This window comes from Balearica regulorum, chromosome 1, assembly GCF_011004875.1.
Source record: "Balearica regulorum gibbericeps isolate bBalReg1 chromosome 1, bBalReg1.pri, whole genome shotgun sequence".
In the NCBI taxonomy this organism is placed as follows: Eukaryota; Metazoa; Chordata; class Aves; order Gruiformes; family Gruidae; genus Balearica; species Balearica regulorum.
The window spans coordinates 115,784,609-115,809,643 of record NC_046184.1 but is presented as its reverse complement, the minus strand read 5'-3'; the positions used below and the strand labels follow the sequence as shown (position 1 = coordinate 115,809,643).

Here is a 25,035-nt window from a genome sequence, read left to right as displayed (position 1 = left end):
AGCTAGTCAAATAATAATTTTAAGAACACCTTTGTATGGAAAACTGCTCCATCAAAGAAATTTAATTTTATAATGATGTGCGTGACTTCAACTGCATAGTAACTAGCTAACACAGGTTTTGATTATGAAGTAAGCTTTGTAGATTGCATGATGTCGTGCTTTATGTTGATGATAATTCATTGCAGGAAGACAATACTGATAGATACTTAATAGAAATACATTTCTCCCAATTCCCCAGTGTCAATTAAAATATAGAAACATATCAAAATAACCTGAAAATTTAATACAGTAACATTAATAATCTGTTCTGTGGGACCATTTAGAGTGGTATTTTCAAAAAAAACCCCCACTTTTTCTAGGAAAAGCCATGGTTTCTTACTACTGTTTAAAAATCCAGAAGTAGGTTTTCAGTGTTATTTATATATACATAAGGCTAAACTTCTGCACTAAGGGCCAGTGCTGTTAGTTTTTACAGTATCAGGTGCTAGGCCAGATAATACATTACTTGAGTAAAAGCACAAATTTATTGAAGCCGATGGATTTGTGCCCACTTCTTAAAAGGGTAAATTTGGGGGGGGGGAGGTTCTGGTGTTCAGGTTTTTTTAAGCATAAACTGAGCTGTGGATATTTATGACTACATAAGTTTTCATCAGTATTTTAGATTTTACCTTATCCCTACATCTGAAGCCCAGTTTCACTAAAGCAGTTAGTACCTATTTTGTACCACGATGAAGCAGCCAAATTCAGTCCTCAGTGAGTTCATTTTGAATTCTAATTGAAAAATCTTTAAGTGCTCTTCCTTTATTTCTGCTGAACCTCTCTCTCTGCCTGTTAACTTGTTTCCATTTTGGAAACATAGGCCAAAAACCACAGGACGTTTTTGAATATACAGGTAGAATATCAGGACTTTTTGTAGTTTTTTAGAATGTATGAAGTGTTGACAGCAGAGCATATACATGGAGGCATAAGGTACTTGAACGTACCAATTTTGTGCATTGAAACAGATTGCGTTGTGTCACTTCTGAAAGCCTCGCACCTTCTAAATCTAGTTTTACTGCTGCTCATTTTGTGAAAGAGGTGCAAGCAGTTTTTTCAAAATTATTATGAAAATTACGTTTATCTGTGTGTATACACAGCAATCAAAAATATGCTTAACAACAGTGTAAACAGGTTTTTGAGCTGTGTAATGCTGTGGCTATGCTGTTAACAATACCCAAATCAGACAGTTTAAAACTAGTTCAGGGAGCTATCATTTTCTCTGCAATCAGATTTCTTTGATTAATGCAGGCTGTGCAATCACGAGGAAGGACCACTTAGCTTCATTTATTGTCTCCGGCTTCGGGTTTTTATTTCTGTTTTCTTTTTTTTTAGTTTAGTTAAATAATGTTTATTTCATTTCTTGATTAGCATTTGTAAATATGAAGTTTTCTGAGAATAGGTCTTTAAATAGATACAAAGTCTTTTGAGGGGTGGTGGATTCCAAGCCCATCCTTTGATTCAAAGCTTGATTGTGATGTTTGAGAACCTAAATCTCTCCTCATAAAAATAATTGCTTGTATACAGTGTGAATTTTCAGGACTCTGTAGATTACCAAGCAATACATTAGAAAAGAAAAGTAGTTATTGTAAATAGGTTTGTTTATTGTAAATTAAGGAGAGTTTGGTTTTTGATTGAATGAGAAGTCTTATTGTTTTTTTTCAGCTTGAAAAACTATTGCTATAGATGAGTGATTATACCAACACAGTTCCCAGAATGAGGGCTATAGTGCTTTTCATGTTAATAGATGGTTAGAATTAGACCATCAATAGTCAAATTCTTATAGTCAGACTTCAAAAAATAGCACAATCAGCTGCACAATGAATGTCTGTATGGAAATAACATTAGAATTGGCTTGAGATGTTTGGGGTTTTTTTGACTTTTAATATTAGAGCTTATAAGTCTTACAATAGAATACAACAGAAATTTAAAATTTAGTATAGTGTGTAATAAATATTTTTCATTTGTTTTCATATCTCAAAAAAGGCTTTGTGAAAACTTAAAAGTATTTTTAACATGAGGTTGCTTTGTTACTTGGATTTCCTTCCTAATTTTCTTTCCTTTGATGTCTGTTTCTCTTTCACACAAGCAGGAGCAACCATCAGGGTAACAGGTATCTGACTATTTACCAATCTTGTATGTGGTCTCCATTTATTCAAGCAGAAAAGATGTATGAATCTTGTTTTCATACATCTGCAGTCTCATCCACATTAAAAATCACCTGTCCACATTAATTGACTGTCATACCATAGTTTGCTTTTTCCATTCATATTGCAATTAAAATTGATACTCTTAACTGTATTTATTAGCACCATAGCAAATATTTTGCTTCATCTTTTATGAAACAATTGGAACCTCATGTATGTTGCTTAGTCACTGCTGAATCTCCTGGCCTCGGTCTGTTTGGAAAAAAATGAATAGGTGTTGGAGTTAACATTTCTCTTTAATGCAAATAAATCCTGATGCAAAATCCTGCCAAAGTTGGTTTTGTTTGTTGTTTTTTTTTTTTTAAAATAAACCCCATATTTTGCATTTCTCAAAGAAAAGAGAACTTACTATTGCTTTACCCAAAGTAAAATACACTGTTTTTACAATTTTAAAAGCATTTGCTTCCAGAATTATTCAGAGCAAATTTTTACTTAAAGAGCAATTGACATTCATAGTTTTTTTGGGATCTTGTACTTTTTGATTAATTAATGAATGCAGGATTTAACCAGCTGGTGCCAAGCTGCATTTGATTTATTCTTTCTACAGTTCAATTTTTCACATTTCCCCCCTTGGTCACTTGATGCCTTTGCTTTAATATTATTTTCCAAACCACTTACTATATACACATAAAAATACCAATATTGAACTACTCTATGGTTTGGTAACATTAGGCCTCATCTATTTTAGAAACTCTCTGATGTGGTACTACCAGGGATGCATGCAACAGACATTGCTGTTTCAGAAAAACCCACCGGAGCAAATGCATTGTTGCCAGCATACTTTGTTTCTCCTGCCAATTCAAGCTACAACTGCAATTTTTTAAAAGAAATTGCTATGCTGGAAACATTGGGAAAAAAACTTATAATATTATTCCTGAGAGTCTCTAAAGCCTGTAGACTAATTTTGCATAGCTGCTTAGGCAGTAGATATGTGGAGACCTGCTTCAAACTATTCACAATAAATGCAGTAAACCCAAGATGTTTAAAGATTGAGGTTAGGCTAAAATAGTAATACTGTATTTTAGTTCATAGTTTTAGCTAGCATCCTAGTTCAACAAAACATTAGCTAACAGATTTTTTCATGCTAAATATCCAAACTATTTGGGTATATTAAGGTGATGTGTTAAAATGACAAATTTCTTTCTGAAATTTGAATTCTCAGAAGCTGTTTTAACTTAAGCTTAATTCTTTGCATTTGTTTAATAAGGGAAAGCTCCAAACTCTATTCTGTCAGTGTGATAACCTGAACAAAGGTAGATATTCTACCTTTTGGGACAGTTGTTACAAGGTACAAAAGTTGCATTGTTGTCTGAAGAAATTTATAAAACCAGGAATATTTTGTTTTTAAAAAGATGAGAAGTTCTGTGGAGAAAACTCTGTCTTCTCCATTTGGTATTATTCTAAACAATGATAACTTGCCATTTTCCAAGATTACAAACTGATGATCATACCTTCACATGGCAAGGAGCGCTGGAGATGCCTACAGATGCATATGTCTACATAGAAATGCCTCAAGTGCATATACTAATAACACTAATTTTTCCTTTCATTGTGATGCTTAAATATTGCTTATAACATCAGTGCTCTAAACTCTCAAATGATGAAACCTAGAGCTTTTTATTTCATATTTGTGCTGGGTTATCACTTGTTTAGAATACAGCATCATTTCCCAAGTTTCTTAAAGATTTTCTTATACAGTGTCCATTAGTGCTTTTGGCTAGGATTCTGACCTGCATGAAGTAGATTCAAGCTGCATCAACCAACAAGGGGGAAAATTGTGTTTAACAACTAGTAGGCTTTTCTTCAGAGAAGGGAATAAGGGTTATTGTTTTCCAGAAAAGAAGCAATCGTTCTACTACAAGTGTATTGTGCGAGTTACCAAACTGTACTGAAGTTTCAGTTTAAGCCCAAGAGCTTCTTTTCTTCTCATAGAAGAGAGAGAAATGGGGAGTTAGTAATAATCTTAAGGCAGCCAGCCAGCCACGTGATTACTAAGCACCTTGTTTTCTTTCCAGATTAAAACAAATGGAACGTACAGCACTAGACTTGAGACACAGTTAAACAGTGACCCTTTTGAAGATTTGTCGTTTAAGCTGCTTGTGTCAAAGATGCAGACGTCTGCTCGAACATCACCTGTTCCGACTTTAAACCAAAAGGAGTTGATACAGTTGCCTTCAGCAACACAAAGAAATGCTGATATTCTGAACACTGTAAATTGCATGCCAGCAATGCCTCCTATTCCAACCTTTAACACATCCCAGGAACATACGCGCAGCTCTCCAAATCCATTTATTACTGGACTGAACTGCACAAATCCATTCACTGAAAGAACTCCTAAGGGTGGAAACCCATTTAGAACGGAAACGCAAGAGTCTGAAATAACTTCACGTTTACTAGAAGGACGTGCTGCTTGCAATCCTTTCCCTTCTCTAAATCCCCCCAGCTGTAATACAAGCAAGCCTGTACTTCCTGTTGATGCGTCTGAAAACACTTTTTGCTTGCGAAGTAAATCTCTCATGGTAAAAAATGTACAGCCAAAAGGATGGGTAACGTTTGATGAGGAGGAGGAGAATTTCAACTTAAAGCTAAAGCCATCTCAAAGTGTTCCAGATTTTAAGCGAATCAGTTCCAGGAGGTCAGCTGGATCTCCAGATTTGCTGGGCACTGAACAAAATACTTTTCTTGGTTCAGACTTTAACTTTGATAATGACTGGAATAAAAGTTCTACTCATTGCTTCCATACAATGCCAGCAAGAAGACCACCTGCACCTCCTATACCATCAAGAATAACCAGCAACAGATCCCCCCCCAGATCCTTTTCCTTCTTTGGCACCTAAGGTGTCACCAACGCAAGATCTTACAGAAAGATAGATGTTCAAAAACATAAGAGGTTTTATTTGTTGCTACATTTATCTGGTAGAATAATTGGGCATTTGAGATTATTCTGTGTGCAATAATTAATTGTCAAATGCACTGAAAGTTAACTCTACTCATAAACAGCCACTATTGTTTGTGTATAAAATTTGAATATGTATATATGTTAGAGCACAAAAAAAGTCTGAAATTTATTAAAATCCTGATGTAATAGTATTTGAATCGATAGAGACAAGAAGGATGAACTACTAATCTCATTAAAATATACCAATCTTGGAAATAGTTTTTGCTTAGGGAGCTCTCTCATTTCTGTTCCCCTTTGTGGAATTTTAAAAAAAAGAGGCTCCCTGCTGGTAGCCTCCCCACTCCCTTTTTACTGTTTTGTTAATTGATATTTATAAGTATTTACCAAAGAGCTGCCAAAGTTTATTGAGATTTGAATGTTTGCAAGTATTGTTTAGAAGCTGTTTAATTTATAACAGAGGCTATGGATATTTGTAAGGCTTATATTTGAATTTGAGGCACAACAAAAATAGTTTAATTTCAAAATACAAACAAAACTTTGCATATTAATATATTCAATAGTTGACTTTAATTTTCTGTGTCACTACATTTCAGCTATTAAATCTTATTGTGACATACACTCACAAGAATTACTTCAGAATAATTGTTCCATATCATTCATTTATTTATCACTATTTTAAAGATCTTTTTTTTCCACAAATTGGAAACAACCGATACAACAAGTTTTCCCTCAACTTTTGGAAAAAAAATTCCCCTTGGGTTTTGAGATACAAAGCAGTCTTTACCAGTTGCAGACAACATATTGGAGTTGGCTTGTCCCACTCTCCTCTTGCACGTTGGAAGGGCTTTCTTGTCCTACAGAAAGACCTAAGCGAGGGAATCAGCACCCATGTTACATCATCATCATCATCAGAGTCATCTTATGTGATTGGACTGTCTGCTCAGCATCCTCCCCATCTACTAGACTTACTGCTGTATCTCAGATCTTACTTTAAGAAAACAGGAGAACGGCAATTCTCTGAGCTGAACAGTATCATTCTGTCACTTTTGCAGTTAAACCTAAATGAGTGACAACTCCTTGCCCAGAGACAGGAACCATCCTCTGTGCTCTGCTGCTTTGAGGCTAGTGAAGGCTAAGTCACAGTTCTGCATATTATGCTATAAAAATGCAATTTTTTGTGCTTCTAGGATTTTCTAAAGCTCACATGAGGTTACATAAAATACGATACGCTGTTATCTTGAGGCAATTTAAAAGAACTGATTTCCTTAGCTCTGTTTCTGTATGCTATAAAACCCTGCAGTTCTCCTTACAATTCGCAGTGTCTTAGGGCGTAACTCGTATACAGAGCTGCGTACTTTCATCCAAGGCTGAGCGTGTCGCAGTGTTGTCATTGGAGACTGCAAATACACGCCTACACACATTGGCTTACTTGTGAACAAACTACTGGTTCTGCAAAGCCAGCGACTGAAATACAACGTACTAGCATTATCTTTATAGTAGCAAAATACATGATGACAGTACTTTTTTCTTTTTTAAATTCTCAAATGCTATCAAATCATTATTTATAAAATAAATATTTAAAATACTTAAACAGTATATGTTTAGCCATGAGCTAAGGATAGAGGAGTGACGATAGTGAGTTTTCTATTGTGCTTTTTTTCCGTTCAGGTCATTAAACAGTACTTGTACATTTTAAACAGCAGTGGTACTATACTCTTTGTGCTTCGGTATGTGAATTACCTTGTTTTAAACTGTTGCTATAACCATCTGTGTGGTTGGTGTTTTGGTATATTCTTACATTAGCGAAACAATTTGGGGGGGAAACTTTTTGCTAGTGGGAGTTACGTGATAAATATGTTCTTTGTTGACTATTTAATTACAGTGATTAAAAACTACTGTCTAAAATGTACCTGGTAAACAGCACCTCTACGCTTTACAGGAATATGGAAATGACAGCAAAGTACTGCAAAGATCACAAGAAACGCTCCAAAAATATACGTGCGTGTGTGTACATATAGCTAACTGCTGTAACGTGTCTTAACGGAAATAATCACTAGCAGAAGTTCTGAAAATACTACGAATTAAAATCAGAACCGCTCAACACATTTTCATGAATTCTGTGTTCCCTGTGGTAAATTGCTCTGTTAAATGTGACGATTTTCTAGCTTGTGGCACACAAACTACTTCTGGCTGTATCTTTTTTGGAGCTGCAGTATTGAAACTCGGTGACGTACAGCATTCCGTGGCTCCCCTGTGGAAGGCGGTGGTGTATTTATGAAATAAACATACCTGGCCTTCAGCAGCGCTAGCTTTTTCTCTCTTTGTATCTCAGGTGCTTCCCCGGGCCCCTCTTTACCACAGCACTTCAGTGCGCACCGCTATCGCTAGGAGGGATGGCGCGGGCCCTTTAAGCGTCTCTCATGACGACAGCGGGAGGGCCGGAAGCGGAAGTGCCCTCGGGCCGGAGGACAGGGCCGGCGCCGAGTGGGAGATACGGTTGCTCGCGGCTCCGGCGGTGCGAGAGGCGGGCGGGCGGGCGGGACGAGGCGCGGTAGGGGGCCGGGCGGCGCTGCGCCCTCAGGCTGGCCGGGAAGCGTCGGGTGCGGCCTTTACCCCCGCGCTCGCTTCCTGCCGCCGGTATCCAGGGACGCGGATCGGTTGCTGGGGGGGGGGGGGGGACGGGACACACGACACGGGACGGGCAGCGGCTGCAACGGCACTAACGGCCTCCTCCGGGGCCGCCTCCTCTGCCCGTGCAGGCGCAGAGCAGCGCCGCTGCCGGCCCCGGCCCCGCCATGGTGCGGCTGCACGTGAAACGCGGCGACGAGAGCCAGTTCCTGCTGGAGGTGGCCGGCACCGACCGCCTCGCCGACCTGGCGCCCCTCGTCGCCCGCATCTACAACGGGAGGCTGAAGGTGCAGCGCCTCTGCTCAGGTACCGGCCCGCCGGCCTCTGTGCGCCCCCGGCAGCCGACGGGCGCTGGCTTCTCCCCGTACGCCCGGGTGGGCTCGGTGCCTGCCCGGGCCTGGCCGCACCTCCGGCGGGTGCGGAGCTCTGAGGCGGGGGACCGGCTGTCCTGGGCTGGAACGCTGCTCGGTCTCCGGGGTATTCGTGCCCCGCTGGCTCACAGACTAGGAGCCGAGGGGCGGCACTAGGAGGTTATGTGGCTGCCACCTCGCAGGGGTCGTATGCTGGCAGAAGTTAAGAAATACCTCTGAAATCCCAGTTTAGCAGCACACAAGCTATCCTCCTCTCAGTTTAAGAGAACAGCGAATACCCACCAAAACCATCAAACCCTGTGTAAATTCCCACCTTCTGGTATTTTAGTAGTCCTTATTTTTTGAAGACCATATGGCTCTGAGCTTCTCATTGTACGTGGCTGGAAATTCATCCATTGCATGACTGAACTGCAGCGTGTTCTGTCCCATAGCGGCCGCATAAATCCTTTGTGACCAGCAGGGTACCGTACTTGTGAGTGAAATTCTTGCTTGGTGCAAGGCATCCACTTCCCATGTGATGGAGAGTCACTGGATGTGTCTAAATTAGTGGTTTAGTTCGATTCAGGAGGCAGCTTTTGAAAAACGTTTACTGTTTGTGCCTGCTGACCCCCTTTGGTTTGCATTGCGGCTCAGCCTGGGAACGCAGGAGCAGAGGTTCCCTTCAGATGAGACTGACCTGAAGGGTGCAGCCTGTCTACACCTGATGTGCTCCAACCCCAAATATGTATGGAGCTTATGAGGCCGTACTGAGGCTAATCTGAAATAAATAAATTCCAAAACCCAGACACCATGGTTACCATAGTTTCAGCACTCACTCTTTCCACTGTTGTTGTTCCACAGTACTTGCTAATTTAGTCTTAGCCTTTATGTTTCCATGAGGGTGCCTGTATTCCCAGCCATAGGAACAGAATCGCCATTTCTTGGGTCTTGGGGTACTTCTAGTGTGTCTATTGTGAGATGGATATGCTTTAATTAATATGATGATGGTAAAGAGGCTGGAGGGCCTTTAAGGCAAGGATGCTGTGAAGTGGCTAACAGCTGGATACGTTGTTCTGGGAGAAAGCAGTGAGTGTAGCTTGCAGGCTGTGGCTCAGATGCTGTAGGCTAGATAAGGGTTAGGAAACTGTGTTCAGACGCTGTCTGTTCTCACTGCGTGAGACTGTGCATTGGTAACCAATGTTTACACCTCTCTGTTGTCTCAGCTAGAATTATCCTAAACCATTGCTTCTTGATTAGACGTGAATTCCTATAGAGACTTTTGTTCATTTTTTATTTCATAGTGGGTGTGAATCTGACCTTTTGGGTCGGATGTAATGTGGACAGAGCTATAGGTAGTCCAGTTACATATTTTCTCAACTGCAAAGAAATTAATTGCTGTATAACAATAAAATGTTTTTCCGTTTTGAAAAAAAGTTGCTTTCCCAAAAGTAGTTAGAAAAAGGAATATGCAGTTAGCTAAAGCTGACTAAGGAAATGCCAAAACCAAAAAGTTTATTGCCAGCAAGCATACCTGCACTGTGTCATTTGTTACATTGTTTCATATATGTGTGAAATGTATGAATTGTAATGTAATTACAGCATACATATCTATATTTGTGTATTTGTATACCTTATTATTTATACTGTATACTGAGCTCTTTAAAAACTGAAGGCTAGGAGTAAGGTTTTGCCTGCATGTACATAATGTGAAAGACTTTTGTAAATGGTATGTTCTCAGTAACACAGATTTTTAATCTTGTTCTCTTAAATGCTTTAAAGAGATGGAGGAGCTGGCAGAGCATGGTGTTTTCTTGCCTTATAATATGCAAGGACTGACAGATGAGCAAATCGAAGAACTGAAGTTAAAGGATGAGTGGGCAGAAAAGTGTGTACCAAGTGGTGGAAGTGTCTTCAAGAAGGATGAAATTGGGCGAAGAAACGGACATGGTAAATCAAACCTAAATGTTTGTTTTTTTCCTTGCGGACACAGATAATCTATAATATAATGAGGAACATAAACCCCATAATTCTGGACGTTTCACTTTTACCTCACTGTCCCGTAAGAAGAAAAAACTGAGTGGATACCAGTTACGCATTTGATTTCAGGCCAGCATGTTTGCTGGCTCATGTTTATTTGCTAATTATAAAAATCATCCTATAAATAAACTATGTTAAAGGCAGTTGTAGATTTGTTAAGTAGTAGCTATTTCAAGAGCCTGTTTTCACAACAGAGCAGCTAAACTATCAGTTGCATACATAAGTCTTCTGTCTTGGATTAGGACCTGGTGTAATGGTGATTTAAAAGTCAAAATAGCGGTATATCTCTTCAGCACATATGCTGTTTAACTTTGCAACTGTAGTACTTGGAAGTAAACTCCAAAGATAAGTAAACAATTATCAGAAGCAAGTTTGACTGGTTCACTTTAATTTATTCTCCCCATTTGTAAATGTATACTTGTATACTGTTTTTCTCCAGAGGCTCCAAGATAATTAACAGGTTGTTCTTTGAATATTTCTCCATTTTTCTCATTCACTGTGACTCACATATACTGAACTCGCTCCTGTCACTTTTTTTTTCTGCAACTCCAGCCCCGTGGTTTTGCCTTAGCGCTTGGTGTGTGTATTGAGCACCACTTCACAGTCAAGAGCGTGAGGACTGATTGCATAGAAGAGACCGTGATTGTCTTCTTGCTGTCTGTCCCTGTACTCCCGACACCACAACAGCCCTTGTCGGGTCAGCAGCCCTTTAGATGTTGATTGCAGGGCAGCTCTGTTAAGGAGGAGTCTTTGAATAACTTGGTCTTGTCATACACAAACAGCTTACTCCAACTGTCTTATTTTGGGGAGAATAATTCTTCTAACACAACACATTGCCCAGTCGAACTTAGGCCCTTACCGAACTTGATTAAGAGTTTATATTACAGCTAAATGTTTTCGCTCCTGACTGTGTTCTCAGAAATAGCTGAGTGTCTTGTAGGCATGTGGACAAAGCTTGTCTTTTTGGCATGGTTGTGAGCAGTGTCGGGCCTTACAATTAAAATTTGCAAGCAACTTTAACATAAGGACAGTACCACTTGTAGTTGTACTCGGGCATTTATTTGTTAGTGGGAGGACAGCTCTGTAATATTAACAGAGTTATAATATTGAACAGCATGTAAATTTGGGCCAAACTAAATACCATCAAATGATGCGTTTGATGTTCAGCTGTGAATGAATATAAGTTAATTGGATTTTTGTTTTTGAGGAGAGGCTTTTTATAACAATTGAAATAGGTAACTATAATATGAAATGTACATTGTATTCGCAAAACTGCATTTGCTGTTAGATTGAAATTTTAATTGGAAAAAAGTCAGGAAACTCCAAGCTCTTGTCCCCTTTTATGCACCTCTGCCAGCACAGCCCACAACAGTCGTAAGCACGGTACAGGAAAAAGAGTCTTGGTTTTGGTTGTGGCGAGTATGAAATTATGGCTGTTGCTTTCTACTCCACAATTTTGTCCCAAATGAAGTTCCAAATACCAGTCAGATGTCTTTGTGGAACAGTAAGTTTGGCTCTCCCAGGAGAAATACTGTTTTGCTTCTTAAGTTAGGAAGAAATATGGCAATGAACTATCAAACTGGTAAATAGACTGCAACTTAGTAGTGTCTCTCTTGCTTTGTGATTTAAGAAATTTCATTTGCTCAGAGTAGAGGATAACCTGGACAGGTCGTTTGCTTGGTTTCTTTATAGTAAGCATAGACCGTTAAATATGTGTGTCTCATTTTTAGCTCCAAATGAAAAAATGCAGCAAGTTATAAAGAAGACAATAGAGGAAGCCAAGGCATTAATCTCTAGGGTAAGTTTCCTGAACTAATATGTGGTATGTGGGACTTTCTTAATAGGTGCTACTATGTAGTTGGGCAGCTAAAGAAAAAATAGACTTTTTTAAGTGCAAGGGCTGACAGTTTTTGAGTAATACCATGAAGTGATGTGAATAGTGTAATAAAAACTGACATTTCTGTTAATGATTTTCTTAATGGCTTTTGGCAAGCTGATTCAACAAGTTAAGGAATCAGATATTAAACTCCAAGTGAATGCTGGCAACCGAGACCACATTGAATGATTAAATCACATTTAATTTTATCCACACGCTCCTAATTTGCTATTGATGCATTCTTTAGGCGAATGCTTGTCGTGTTTTCTGGTGAAAATTTAACTGCATTCTGCGATGTTCCTAGAATAAACTACCTTTTGCTCGTTAACAGTCTTTTGAGTTTTTTGTATAATTAATGGAAAAGTGTGTTCTAATCTCTTAGATTAGGCTTTGGTTTTACAAGCACTTGGACTCATGCTTGGTCTCAATGACTTTGTGTGTTTAAAGATAAGCGTGAGGGTATGCCCTGATGGGACTATGGTCTCCATTATTCACCTTCACTGTAGATGCTCTGTATTGTGTCTCAGCTTTCATAAGACTTTGAAACACAAATTAAGCAATATTTATTATCAGATTGCTTTTTTTGTAAACATCTGCAAGTAATTTTCTTTTCCCCACCCCTACAATTCTGGGAATTGGTCTGTGTGGAACTTTAAACTGTTTTACTTTAAACCAAGTAGAGAATGTTACTGAATTTTTAGTGTTGTGGGCGCACTTAAATTGGCCTTCTTGGCTCTTTTCTTGCTGATAACAGTGTCATATCAGTGATTTCGAGTGAGCAGCTCAGTGTTTTCAAAGGCCTCATGGAGGCAAGCGGAGGAGCTGCTCTAGCTCCTGGCAACACTTCCAGTGTGCTGAGTTGCAGCAAACCTTTCCTGAATTGTGGCAGGATTTCAGCCAAACTGTTCTGAGTCATAGCAAAATCTACGCAAAATGAGAGATGTTTCAGATTAAAGCTTCTGGACTATAAAGATTTTCTCCAGGTTGACTTTTTTTTTCTTTTCTGTTGGATAGCATCTCATCAACTATTTCTAAACAGGGAGGAAATTAATAATATGTAGTTTTACTTCTTGAGTCGAAGATATCTGCAGATCTGGTCTTCACTTTGCAGGTCTTCCTTCCTTCCAACTACGTACCATGTTGTCATTTACAATAAAAAGTTGCAAAATTGCCGCACTGCATGCTGACTCACTCCAGAAGTTACTGCCATTCACTGGTGAATAAATGTAAAGATAGTTTGTGAAGTGGTTTGTTAGGTTCATCACTTTATAATGATGAAAATGAAGAAATATGCCTGTGTATTTAAAAAAAAAAAAAAGGTTGATCATCTGAGGTTGAGAAACCAATTGTACTTGCCAGTTAGCTAGTTTAAGAATGTCCACAAGGAGGCAACATTCTCTTACTCTCTTTTTTATAAACCCTGTTATTTAAAATATTGGAACTGGTAAATCCATAAGCAAAAACTTTTTCCTCTCTTCCAGATGTGTCTTGTTTTTCCTGTACCCATTTTCAGCAGGGCTTGGAATGATCACGAGTATTTGATCTTACAGCTCTCTGCATAAGCTGTGCAATATGCCAAGCTTTATTCTTCTGCTCGCATGTGCTCTATTTTTTTCCTCAAGTTTTAGGCCCCTTCTCTATCCCTCACTTGAATTCTACTGTTTTGAATCTTGTTCATGAATCACAAGTACTTGGAGCAAAAGACTCCCCACCCAGTTTCTGTGGTAATATGCGTACTTGTTTGAATGTTTGTTACTAAAAGCCTCCTGCACAATTTAGCGAAGCTCTCTTTTCCATCCCCCACCTCCCCTGCCCGTGTAAGCAAGCTAAATGGAGGGGGCAAAAGTGTAGTGATGCATTCAGAAGCTGATATTCAATTGAGAAAATTTGAGCTCCTGATATCTTTGTGCAGCCAGTTAGCTTTGCTCAAATATCCCACTGTTGAACCTTTGAACTGACTACAAAGCAAAATCCTTCAGCATATTTTTTTGAATTACCAATGATCCCTGCCTGTGTTTCAGAAACAAGTTCAGGCCAACGTGTGTGTTAATATGGAGATGGTGAAAGATGCATTGGACCAGCTCCGAGGGGCTGTGATGATTGTGTATCCCATGGGATTGCCTCCACATGACCCAGTTAGGATGGAGTTTGAAGATAAAGAAGACTTGTCGGGAACTCATGTATGCAGTAATGTATTTGGATTATATGTAGTGCCTGTGTTAAGTATGTGCTATATTGTTCTTCATTTTATCAACCCAAACCGTTCTGTGATTCTATGATTGTTTTCATTTGCATGACAAATTTTGTTTAATATTTTTGTCTGATAGTCTGTGCAAAAGCACACCAGTAGCTTAGCTAGAAATGAGATGAACGAAGTTTATTTCAAATGTTATATACAGAGTTGAGTTCAGGTAAGCCTTGGACCCATTTTAAATAGCTTCTCATTTCTTTTTAATGCCAGTATTCAGAATTTATTGCCCAAAATGTTGATGTCAGATCAAGATTGAATGGAATATGAATGAAATTGCTGTAGATTAGTATGAGGAGAAAGATGTAGCAGACGTATAGTGTAAAATCAGGTGAATTACAATGGCCTTTCTGTTAAGAATTCCAGAAAGATTTTCCCAGAAAATTCTTCTGTTTTTGAAAAAACAAAACAAAAACCCAAACCCCCAAAACCCCACTCCCCAACACTTCACCTTGTTTGTTTATTTATCACAGGCTGGACTTGAAGTTATAGAAGAATCAGAAGCACAATTATGGTGGGCAGGAAAGGAGTTGAAAGAAACAAAGTTGCTCTCTGACTATGTAGGCAAAAATGAGAAAACAACTATCATTGTCAAGATACAGAAAGTAAGTATTGCTGGGAGATTTCTTTACAAGCATTCACCTTTCGCTAATCTCTGTGGAAGAGAATTGTCCGTACGTGTATAAAATGGATTAGATTTGTTCTGGCTTGAGTATCTTAAAACATACATCTCTCTTAGAATATAATAAATTAAAACCTCAAGTTTTTCTTTAGTAATTCCTTTGCCTGTCGGTTAAATACTGTAGTTGCTATTACTTGCTCCATAGCACTTTTCAAAAGCAAAGGAAAGAGGTATTTAAAAATAGATGAAACACAAACTGAAAAGTTTAAAAAACCTCAACTGGCTCTTAGTTCCATCTCAGTGCAGAGCACTGAACAGACCCAGTCATTCAATCTGCTCAGTTTTTCTGATTGTACTTGTGAATGTTTTTCTCACCGTATCCTCGCCTTTAAAAAACAGTTTTAATGTTTTGTGCGTATGTGGTGTGTACACCTCTCATCCCTGCTTCAGTCTGTTCTGTGTCTGAAAGTGTCTGTAACTCAGTAGTTTCCAGCCTGTTTCCTGAGTTTCTTGATGGCGGGTCCTCAGACTGTCTCAGTTGCCTTGGAGATGTGGCCATGTCTCCTCTTTGAGAGGACACAGGTTGTGGAAGAGCCTGAACTTACACTCTCCCAAAGTGTTCAGTGAGAACTCGCTGAGTGCTAGAAGGGAGAACAAGCTGCTGGGCTTGCACCACCTGGTTGCACTGTCAGCTACAGCTCACCTAAAGCTTCCAGCTGAACTTTTTTTTAAAAGAAGTGAGACTTTCCAGTTGCCAGATGTGGTGAAGCAGATGAGGCCGCCTGTATTAATTGTGAACGCAGGTCTGAGTCATCCTCTGGACTAATGAGCTGAAATGAGGCAAAGATCTCCTGCTGCTCCTCGGTTTATAGAGCAGACGCTTCAGCAAAAGCCAGTCATTAAGTGCATACTGGTGTCTGACTCAATGGTCATGTTCTTGCAATATCAGAATTAGCACTAAGCTACTGGGCCTGTCCATTATTTTTTGGACAAAATTTTGTACTAGCTGCATAGTTGTGTTCATCTCTGGTGCAAATGTCATACTCGAGGGAAGAATGTTTGGTGTTTCCATTCATTTTCAGAGTTTTGTCAGAAGATGCTCACCCTGTTTGTGTATGGATCTCTCTGTATACATGAAGTCACATTCAAAGGGTGCTTTTGTGAAAGTCAAATGTTGCAGAGTACTTACCCATAGCTCAGAATTATTCTGGAGCTGTATTTCACTTCCATGTCAGTGAGAGCTTCTCTGCCACAGAAAGCATTAATGGCAGAGCTTATTAACTGCAGGTGCCTGTAATAGAATTACTCGAAGATAAGTCAAGTCATTTATGTATTTGTCATTTAGAAGACCAGAATTGCTTTCTCCTTCCTATCAGGGTGACTGAAAAATTGTGTGACAGGTCCACAACCATTGAAGTGTAGGCTCCCAGGAAAGTTGTTTCACCGTTTAATTAGTTGATGGACCTATTCAGAAAATGCATAGTAGTATGGTGGTTTTCTGTCTGACAAGGGATGCCTGCATTCGTGAGCTGGGGAGATAATTTAAACCACCTCAGACCCTTTTTGTTCCAGAGAGGGTTCACCATCTCCATTCAAACTGCTCTGTTTGCTATAGTTGACAATAGCGGTCATCAGCATTTTTCTGCCACGTGCATCATTTCTTCCATGAGGAGAGTTGCCTGGAAAAAAATTTCTTTTATTTGTAGTAATAAATAAAATTTCTTTTATCTGTAATGTTTGTAACTGCCTTCCTTCCCTGCTTTACTAACTCATATGCCATCTTGAGTGTGTATTAGCAGGGGAGCTAAAGATGGATGGGCCCGTCCTGAAACATCTAGAACAGCCTTAAAGCAGAGAGATTTATGTCTTTTAGAGTGGAAGTTTAAATAAAATAGACTCAATCCTGTTTGCAGCTTCCATTGATGTCCACAAAATTGACAGCATGATTCAGATGCTGAGATGAAAAAATAATTCTCGATTGAATGCAGCAGAAGTTTCTCAACATTTATTTTCCTGCCCTGAGGGACCTTATTAAATTTGAGAAGTCCTATTGTCTGAAGAAGGATTTTGCTATCTTTGCGTAGCAGCTTCTCTTTTGTATCGCAAATGCCACCATAAATAAAATTTACGATTTCCCTTTCAGAAAGGACAAGGAGCTCCAGGGCGTGAACCTCTGATTAGTCACGAAGAACAAAAACAGATGATGCTGTACTACTACAGAAAGCAGGAGGAACTTAAGGTACCACTGTCTTTTTGCTGTATGTGAGCCGAGATGTGCTGTTGTAGACACTAACTGCAGGTTGCGTTCATTACTGCCACGTTAACCCGTCGGTTCTCTCTACAGAAACTGGAAGAGGATGACGACGACTCATTTCTAAATGCTGAGTGGGCAGACAACCATGCTTTGAAAAGGCAATTTCATGGTGTAAAAGACATCAGATGGGGTCCAAGATGAAGCTCTGCAGATGCTTTGTTGCCTCTTCAAGCTGTTTGGTTGATACACTTGTTTGGAAGGGGGAGTTGTGTTGTGTGCTGTAGATTCTTCTGACAAAAGCTGGAATTGTCACTTCTGTAGCAGGTGCCTGTTTTGCCCTGAGGTTTTCAGTACATGTTTACATTTCTGTGTAACTGTAGCAGCACTTGTCTCTGCAAAGAATGGAGTCAATCCCATTGAAGTTTGTTATTTTATTAGAATCTTGTAACTTGAATATTGAAATACTAAACTATTTCATAGATAATATATCTAGTAAAATACACACTAGAATGTTTGGTGTTGTTCTGAGTGGTCTGTAGACTTTCTTCCTGATTCTTGCATTTCTTTTAGATGGTACGGTCTGTAGAAGATAATTTACTTTGTAAGAAATCAGTTTTCCCAGACTAATCCAGTGAAAGTTAGTGATTTTTATGTCTTGTTTGCATTTCAACATAGCTAATTCCAAACTGTCATTTTGAAATGAGTTGACCTCTTAACAATTGTTTAAGGGAAGTATTTTTATATAAACACAAATAATACGAAAATCCTTGTGGAATGCTTCATTTTCATTCTTTCAGTTTAGTTTTCATTGACACTGGAAGCCAACCCAGGGATCTCGTTCAGTTTAACAAGCTGTTAGCCGTGATGCTTTTATATAAAGATTGGCAGAAATCTGTTTACAAAAGTAAGCACCATTTGCAAGTAGATTGGATACAATAAAACCGAGTTTAATAGGGCAAGATCTCAAACATGGAAGTACTTCTAAGATTCTGACTGGATTAGAAATGTTTAGTTTCTAACAAATCAGCATTTTAAAATGAGAAATCAAGAAATGTATCGGAGACTGTTTCCACTATATGCTTGATGTTTAGGATTCTGTTACCATCTCTAAAATGTATTATCAGTCAGTTCTGAGTTCAAGACTAATGAAGGAAATGCTAATAGACTTGAAGCAAATGTGTCTGTTTTTGAAGAGAGGGTTCTGATTTGGGATGCTGTATGACTAATGGATAATTAAATCTCTAGAATTATCTAGGCAGATAATTAATGCTTAGAAACAAGTTGCTCCAGTTTTACATGTTTAGACTTCTGTCTGCTTTAAAGGAGATGCTTTTCTATGGAGGCAGATGTGTGTCATCATCAGGTCGCTGAGCAGTGGAAAGCCAGGGTGCCCTGAAAATTCTGTGTGAAGCTCAACTGTTTTAAAAAGAAGTGATGTGAGCCCTTACAGCCAACAGTTAAAATGATGTCTTCCTTCACACCCCTGTGCCTAGGGCAGCAGGGAACCAAGAGCACCCACCTTTTCAGTTCTGCAGCACTGAAAGGCAAGCCAGCTAAGGGCGTTGCGTTTGTAGTTTGCAATACGCTTCAGGATAGCAAGTTGCCCCTGCACACGTGGGCTTCCTTTCCACCTGAGCCAACCTAGATCATGTTCGCACATTCCGAACATCAGGCTCAAGAACAGGCAGTTGCTCTTCAGCACATAGTTTATGTCAAATTTTAACGTGAAATGACTTTTGCAGGGGCCACCTTATGGTACTGTGGTGCTAGGGCTGCTCAGCAACTCTGGAAGTCAGATGGGTTATGTTTGCTCTTACACCTCCATTTGGCATTTTTCATTGATAGTTTCTTTTTGTCTTACTCATGCCTGAGTCCTCACGTCAGGAGGGTTTAGCGGCAGAGACATTTGAAAACGCGAATGTCTGAGATATTGTCAACCAGAAGCTTCCCGCCTTGCCAAACCTGCCATGGAAGTAAATCCTGTGGTTGCTGACTGTCTGCTAGAAATACCTGGCTGTGGCTCTCCAGATTCACCAGTTTCAGTACTGCTGGCTTAAATCTCTCTGCTTGTTTGAGTCATTGTAAAATAACAAAAAGAAAGTGTTTTGGTAGCTGGTTTTTTCCATTGCAATGAAAAAATCATCATTTTCTTTAAGTATTAATGTGGTTGAAGAGAGGCTGATGAAGGTAACTGAAGTGTTTGTTGAACTTGCAGCTAGAAGATTGAATACAGAAAAAAGAACTAATGCTATTAACTATTAATGGTGTTTTTACTTCAGCCACTGATTCTTTTAGGAAAGTTTAGTGTCTGGTAGTTTTTCTGAAATATCAACTTTGCAGTAATGTGTTTTTTACAAAAAGAAAAATCAGTACGTAGGATTTTTCTGAGTTGCAAAAGTTCAAATATTTTATATTTTAAAACTGCATGGAATTATTTCAATGTGTCAAGAAAATGCAGCAGGTTTTAAAAGAATACCTTGTTCTACCACTCTATCAGATGAAAATCAGCATCCTGTACAATTCTTTGGAGGTTTTTAACCATTCCTATAGCCAAAGGCTTTTTTCCTAATGTGTTCCTTTGCCATTGTCAAAGGGTGGAGTGAAGAAAATCTGAAAATACTTGATTTCTTAATATCACTGGCATCATTGCAACCCACAGATATATGGTGAGTCTTCTTGATCCATCACTGGATTGGCAGTGCTTGGTGAAACCATTATAAAATCATAAGCTTCATTTATTTATTATAAAAGCTGTCAGTCACCTAGCTCCAGCTCCTGATCAATCCTACTGGTTGTAGGCGGCCCAGGTTGCCGGAGGCGTTGCTGTGGCTTTTAAGGAGGCTTCTACAGATGCAAAACCTCTCCCTCCTCTCCCCTCTCTCTTGCGATGCTCTCCTTAATGGGTTCCACAGGGATGTGTATGAATGCTGTGTGAGGTCCCAAATTTCAAAACAGGTTCAGGAAAGTATTTTCTTTAGGCAATTACATGTATCCTTCAAAAAAATCAAATGACTATTTATACATTAATGATTTAGAGTTGTTGCACATTTGTTTCCCTCTTTCCCAGCAATGTTCTAAAATATTTATGTCGTTTTGGCAGCCACAAGAAACTGTAGCCCTGTTTATAAGCTTCTAAAGCGACTTGTGTGGCAGCCTGGCACATTTTGTATCCGGGGGGGAGTTATAACCTGTCGGTTCCCAAACTAAATCCCTCCTAGAATCGTTTTGTTTCCTGTGCTGCTTGTGACAACGCTTTCCCTCCCCAAAATCTCATCTTTTCCATTGAAGAAGCTGGCTGAGGATGGCCAGCTGTGCCGTGCGGTTTTTGTCCTGCTGACCTGGGAGGGAGATTCTTGCAAGATGGACTGCCCATAAGCTTCCTGGTCTAGAGATCCACTCCGGGATAGGGGTTTGCAACGAGACCTTACCTAGTGGCGCTTATGTGTCGGCATTTATGCACCCCAGTACTTACTTGCCTACTCCTTGTCATTTGAAAGTAGCTTTTTTTAGTTACTTTGGTTACTTTACTTGTAACTGCATTGAGCTCAGTGGCCTTGGCAGGAAGCTTCCCAGATGTTTTGGATCAGTTATAATGAATGCTTGAAAATACCCAACTGAATCCCTTTTACAAATAGAGCTTTCATCTTAGATTAGTAGTATCCCGAGGAGTTTGTTCTGTGAGCTCCCAGTCCTGTAAATAACTGAAGTCATCGTTGGCTTTTGGCCATTTGATTTCATGTCTTTGATACCAGGAAAGTATTCAATAGCAGAGGAGGCAAAATGAAAATAACATAAGCAGTAAAGTATCAGTACTCCTCAGATCTCGCTCATTAAACCTCGCTGCACATCCACAACTGCAAGTAACTGGTTTTCCGTGACAAAACCCTAACGTGTTGCTAGCACCTTCCTCCCAGAGTTCTCTCTGCAGCTGGCATATGTGTCCAAGGAGCCCAAGAAGCTTTACTGTGTTTCCATGACTGTTTTTTCAGTGAAAAAGAGACTTCTAAATTACCATTATATGGAGGATTCCTGAGGGGAGGTGTGTGTGCATTTGAACAGGACCTTTGATTATGGTGTTTATAACATTGTCATTTCCTGTCTAAAAGCAAGGGAAAATCAGGCATAGGAAGGAATTCACATAGAAGCAACTCCATTTTAGTCTACATAGCTTTGATTGCTGTTCTCTGCTGTAAGTGGCCCTTTTCTTCTTTAGCTGAGAAAACAGTCCATAGGGTCAATGCTGAGTTCTCAGAACAGCATCTGTGGATCTGCTGGATTCATTTGTTGTGGCTGAAAGTGAATGAACTTACTGGAGAAAGATGAAAGAGTACAGGAACAAAGCAAAGCCTATGGATATTTGTATATCTACACTAAAGAATTTGAGAATTATGAGATAGGAACACCACATGTAGGTTTGCAAATGTGCAAAAGTGTTTTATCTTTCTTCTAAACTGTTTATTTCTGGAAGTTCGATAGCAGACGTGCCCTTCCAGAGGGAAAATCCGTTCTCTATCAAAGGACACGCACACGTTGCTAAAATGTTTATTTTGTGGCCATATCACCATCCTGATTAATGGAAATTTATATTATATGTTGTGAGAGTTGCTAATGCCATTAGAGTCTTTAACCTGCTGTTGACGTTTCCTTGAACAGGAGCGTGGGAGGAAGCAAGGCACCGGCACTTGGTGCTGTGCAGACGTGGCTCCTGCGCCGCTCCCCGCCCCCTCCCCCCCGAAGAGGTCAGCTGTGCTCCCTGGGGTGCGAGGCGGGTGCTGCTCTGCAAGCGCTGCTTTGCCTTGGGACGCTGATGCTGCTCCGGGCCTGCCCCGTGCCCACTGGTGGGTTCTCTTGGCTCCGCAATCATATTTTCCCGTTTCGTTTTATCATGTGAGGTTCATGGGCAAAAGCCACCAGGGAGCTGGAATTTGGTTGTTGTACTGCAAGGTCTTAGAGCAGGGTGAGCCCAATATACACAAAGTGTTTTAAAATACTCTGGTGACATTTCCTGATTACTTTCCCTCTCCATTCCCCTCTCCTCCACCCCACAAACCCTTGTGCTCGGCTGCAGGTTTTGCGAATATCAGAGGGAGACGACCGTCCGTGTGGCTGCAGGGTGTCCGTGGTGGGCTGCCCTTGCTGCAGAGGTGACCCTGGGGGGGCAGCGAGCACACCATGCCAGAAGTGGGGGGGCCAGTGGGCGCAGGGAGCTGAAGCTGCTGCTTTTGGCAGCACTGATGTCCCGCCGTGGTGCAGCCCTTGTTCCTGCTCAGCGTCGACAGCCGTGGGAGCTGGGAGCCTGCAAAGGCCTGGCCTCATGGGGCCAGCAAGAGGAGGACACCCGTCACCGCGGGCAGCAAGGTCTCCCTGCCAGCAGATGGGAGGATTGCCCGGCTGCCAGTGACCTCCCGAGACCGTGCGCTCTGGCACGGTGGCTTGGAGGACGATGCAACAAATTGCATCTGCCTGCCTGGCTGTCATCGGTGTGTGAGTCGGGAGTCACCAAGAGCACGAGCTCGCACCTTTCCTCTCACCCACCATCTCAGGGCGCTGGGTGATGGGGCGGCAGTAGCCCGGGGCATCCGCACGCTGTGCTGTCCCCTCCTTGCCACCCAGCCCTGGCTGTCCACATGTGCTGGGGCGTGACCGTGCGTCACCCAAACCCACCTGCCCGCCTGTGTTGGGGGCTGTGTGTGTCCCTGTCCCATCCTCCAGTCGGTACAGGCTGTACAGCAGCTACAGCAGGGTTGAGTTGAGAATGAGGAAGTTTATAGCAAAAATAGGAAACCTGGCATTTCCTTAAGGAAAAAGAAAAAGTAATTGTTTTTTTCCCAAGAGTTACGTTTGTGATAGCAGCTCTCAGCAAGGGCTGACTAACACAGCCGAGTACTTACGATGTTGCAGTTAAAAATTGCTGCGTGGGGATTTTTTTGCCCTGATAATCAGCATACAGCTGCCGGCCAGCCATTACCGTGTAAGGTTCCATGGCACTGCTGTGTCAGTGGTGTGATGTTTCACACCCCCTCCGCTTCCTCTCTCACCCAAGCGACAGCTCCTGCGGTTTAAGGATTTGGCCCGTGATTGTCCCCAGCGCAGTGGTCAGTTGTGGGTTTGCAGCTCCGTTTCTTCTGACCTCTCCCTCCCTCCCTCAGCAACATCCTGCAGCCTCTTTCAGAAAAGGACATTTCACCTCTTGGCTGATGAGGGATTTTTTTGGAAACCCTGTTTCAAATTTTTGCTGCGGATAGATCGGCAGGGTGGTGGAATTGCAAAGTGACCAAAAGGCAAGAGAGCGGGGGTTGCTGCAGCTCCAAAGTCTGACTTCCGAGGTGGTTAGAGCTGGTTACAGGCTTGTAAAACAATTTAGGTTGAGAAGACCTCTGAGGGCTGCTGGTCCTACCACGCACTTGGAGCAGGACCTGGTTCTGAACTAGATCCAGCTTCAGAACTACATCATGTTGCTCTGGGTCCTGATTTTTCAAAAGAAAAACAAAAAACAGGCAGCTCTGTTGTGACTGGACCTACCAAGGCTTCCTACAGATTTTTATCTCCTGGCTGGTTGACTCTACTGCGTGAAGAAGGTGGGAGCTCTGGCTCTCGCTATCCCAGGAGAAAAGCAACTAGGCATTACCATCAGGTCTTTGGGGCTTAAAAATACATGGTCTTAAAAATGCGACAGTCTTAAAAAAGGGTCGGGGGAGTCGTCCAGTCGTCTGGGGAGGTGTCCCGGCTGGGTCAGTGCTCACCCCGTGAACTGGCACACCAGCAATCCTCCACAGCTGTAATTACTCTGCCACAGGGATTGTTAATGGACAGTCACTAATGCACCCCCCCTCCCCAGATGCATAGTTTTCAGGTGCCCTGTGTGTTCAAAAGCACGTTCCCGGTGTCTGATGCCTGCCCAGGCTGTAACCTGAAAGTCACCAGAGCTGTTTGTAACATCAAGCTGGCATTTGTCTCTTTCTCCACGAGAAGCCACAAGTCTTGCCTTTTACTACAGTACTGGAAAAGGAGTTTTTTTACTACAGCACTGGACCAACTACATGTTGGGGCTGGGTTTGCGTTTGGTTTTTTCTTCTAGAAATGAGAACATGAGAAAACAAATCAGCCGCCTAATGCTGAGGAGATGCCTGGAGGACCTGATTTGCTGGGGGCATCTCAGAATGCCTGGGCCAAGGGTGACCACTGTGGGGCAGCCACCCTGGGGGTCTCTTGGGGCGGCAGTGCTCGGAGGCTGCCAGGAGCCCCACTTTCTCTTCTTCTCTAGAAGTGACACTTGGCAGCAGATTGGGGAGCTCCCTCAGCACCGCTGCAGCTGTGGGCTAAGCCGCGCCAGCAGACAGGCTATTTTGGGGACAGGCCTGGGCAGTATGGCATGCTGGCATAGGGCTGCAAACACAGCGGGGCCGAGCCGTGCTCCTTGGCAGGGTCTCTGTGTTGCTTTCATGCTCCCGAACTGGAATTCGTCTCTCTATTGCCTGAACTCACTTCTCCTCTGAGGACAGCAGCGCTGCTGCCTCTGTGGTACTTTGGAGGGTTCACTCCAAGGCTCACTGGAGAGTGACCCCTGTTTGCTTCACAGGGTCCGGGTGGGCTTTGCGAGCCCAAGAAAACCCACCACGGACGATGTCAGAGGCAACATGAAATCCCCTGCCTTGGCCCACGCCTGAATGCTCCATCGCTCAGCCATGCACCTTGCAAAAAAGGCCATTTGTGGTCATTTATCCCTCAGCCTTCCCAGCGTGCAGATGAAGCCAACTGGATGGTTTCCACATCTGGTTTTGCTCCTTCACTCCTTGCTCGCATGTCTACGGTTTTTCTTCCCCAGGTTTTTCTTCCCCAGGTTTTGCTTCCCCAGGTTTTGCTTCCCCAGGTTGCTCC

At 41.4% G+C, this 25,035-nt stretch overlaps 2 protein-coding genes across 14 annotated transcripts in view; both read left to right on the top strand.

The window, feature by feature from the left end:
* The window catches only part of SYNJ1 (synaptojanin 1), a 70,300-nt gene extending 63,055 nt beyond the window's left edge, over window positions 1–7,245 (top strand). For 8 of the 13 annotated variants that reach the window (XM_075770806.1, XM_075770792.1, XM_075770799.1 and 5 more), the window contains one exon: window positions 4,259–7,245. In XM_075770806.1, the coding sequence (XP_075626921.1) occupies window positions 4,259–5,080 (822 nt within the window). In that variant the 3' untranslated portion in view covers window positions 5,081–7,245. Of the gene's footprint in view, window positions 1–2,125; window positions 2,150–4,258 lie in introns of all 13 variants that reach the window. The other 5 variants (XM_075770832.1, XM_075770814.1, XM_075770850.1 and 2 more) reach the window with 2 other exon arrangements.
* Window positions 7,246–7,579: 334 nt separating this feature from the next.
* On the top strand, window positions 7,580–21,753 carry CFAP298 (cilia and flagella associated protein 298). The gene is made up of 8 exons (XM_075770978.1): window positions 7,580–7,657; window positions 7,902–8,076; window positions 9,900–10,067; window positions 11,888–11,955; window positions 14,055–14,213; window positions 14,755–14,886; window positions 17,047–17,142; window positions 17,248–21,753. Exons 2-8 carry the CDS (start codon window positions 7,938–7,940, stop codon window positions 17,356–17,358), a joined length of 873 nt encoding a protein of 290 aa, XP_075627093.1. The 5' UTR covers window positions 7,580–7,657; window positions 7,902–7,937; the 3' UTR covers window positions 17,359–21,753.
* The last annotated feature ends 3,282 nt before the right edge of the window (window positions 21,754–25,035 follow it).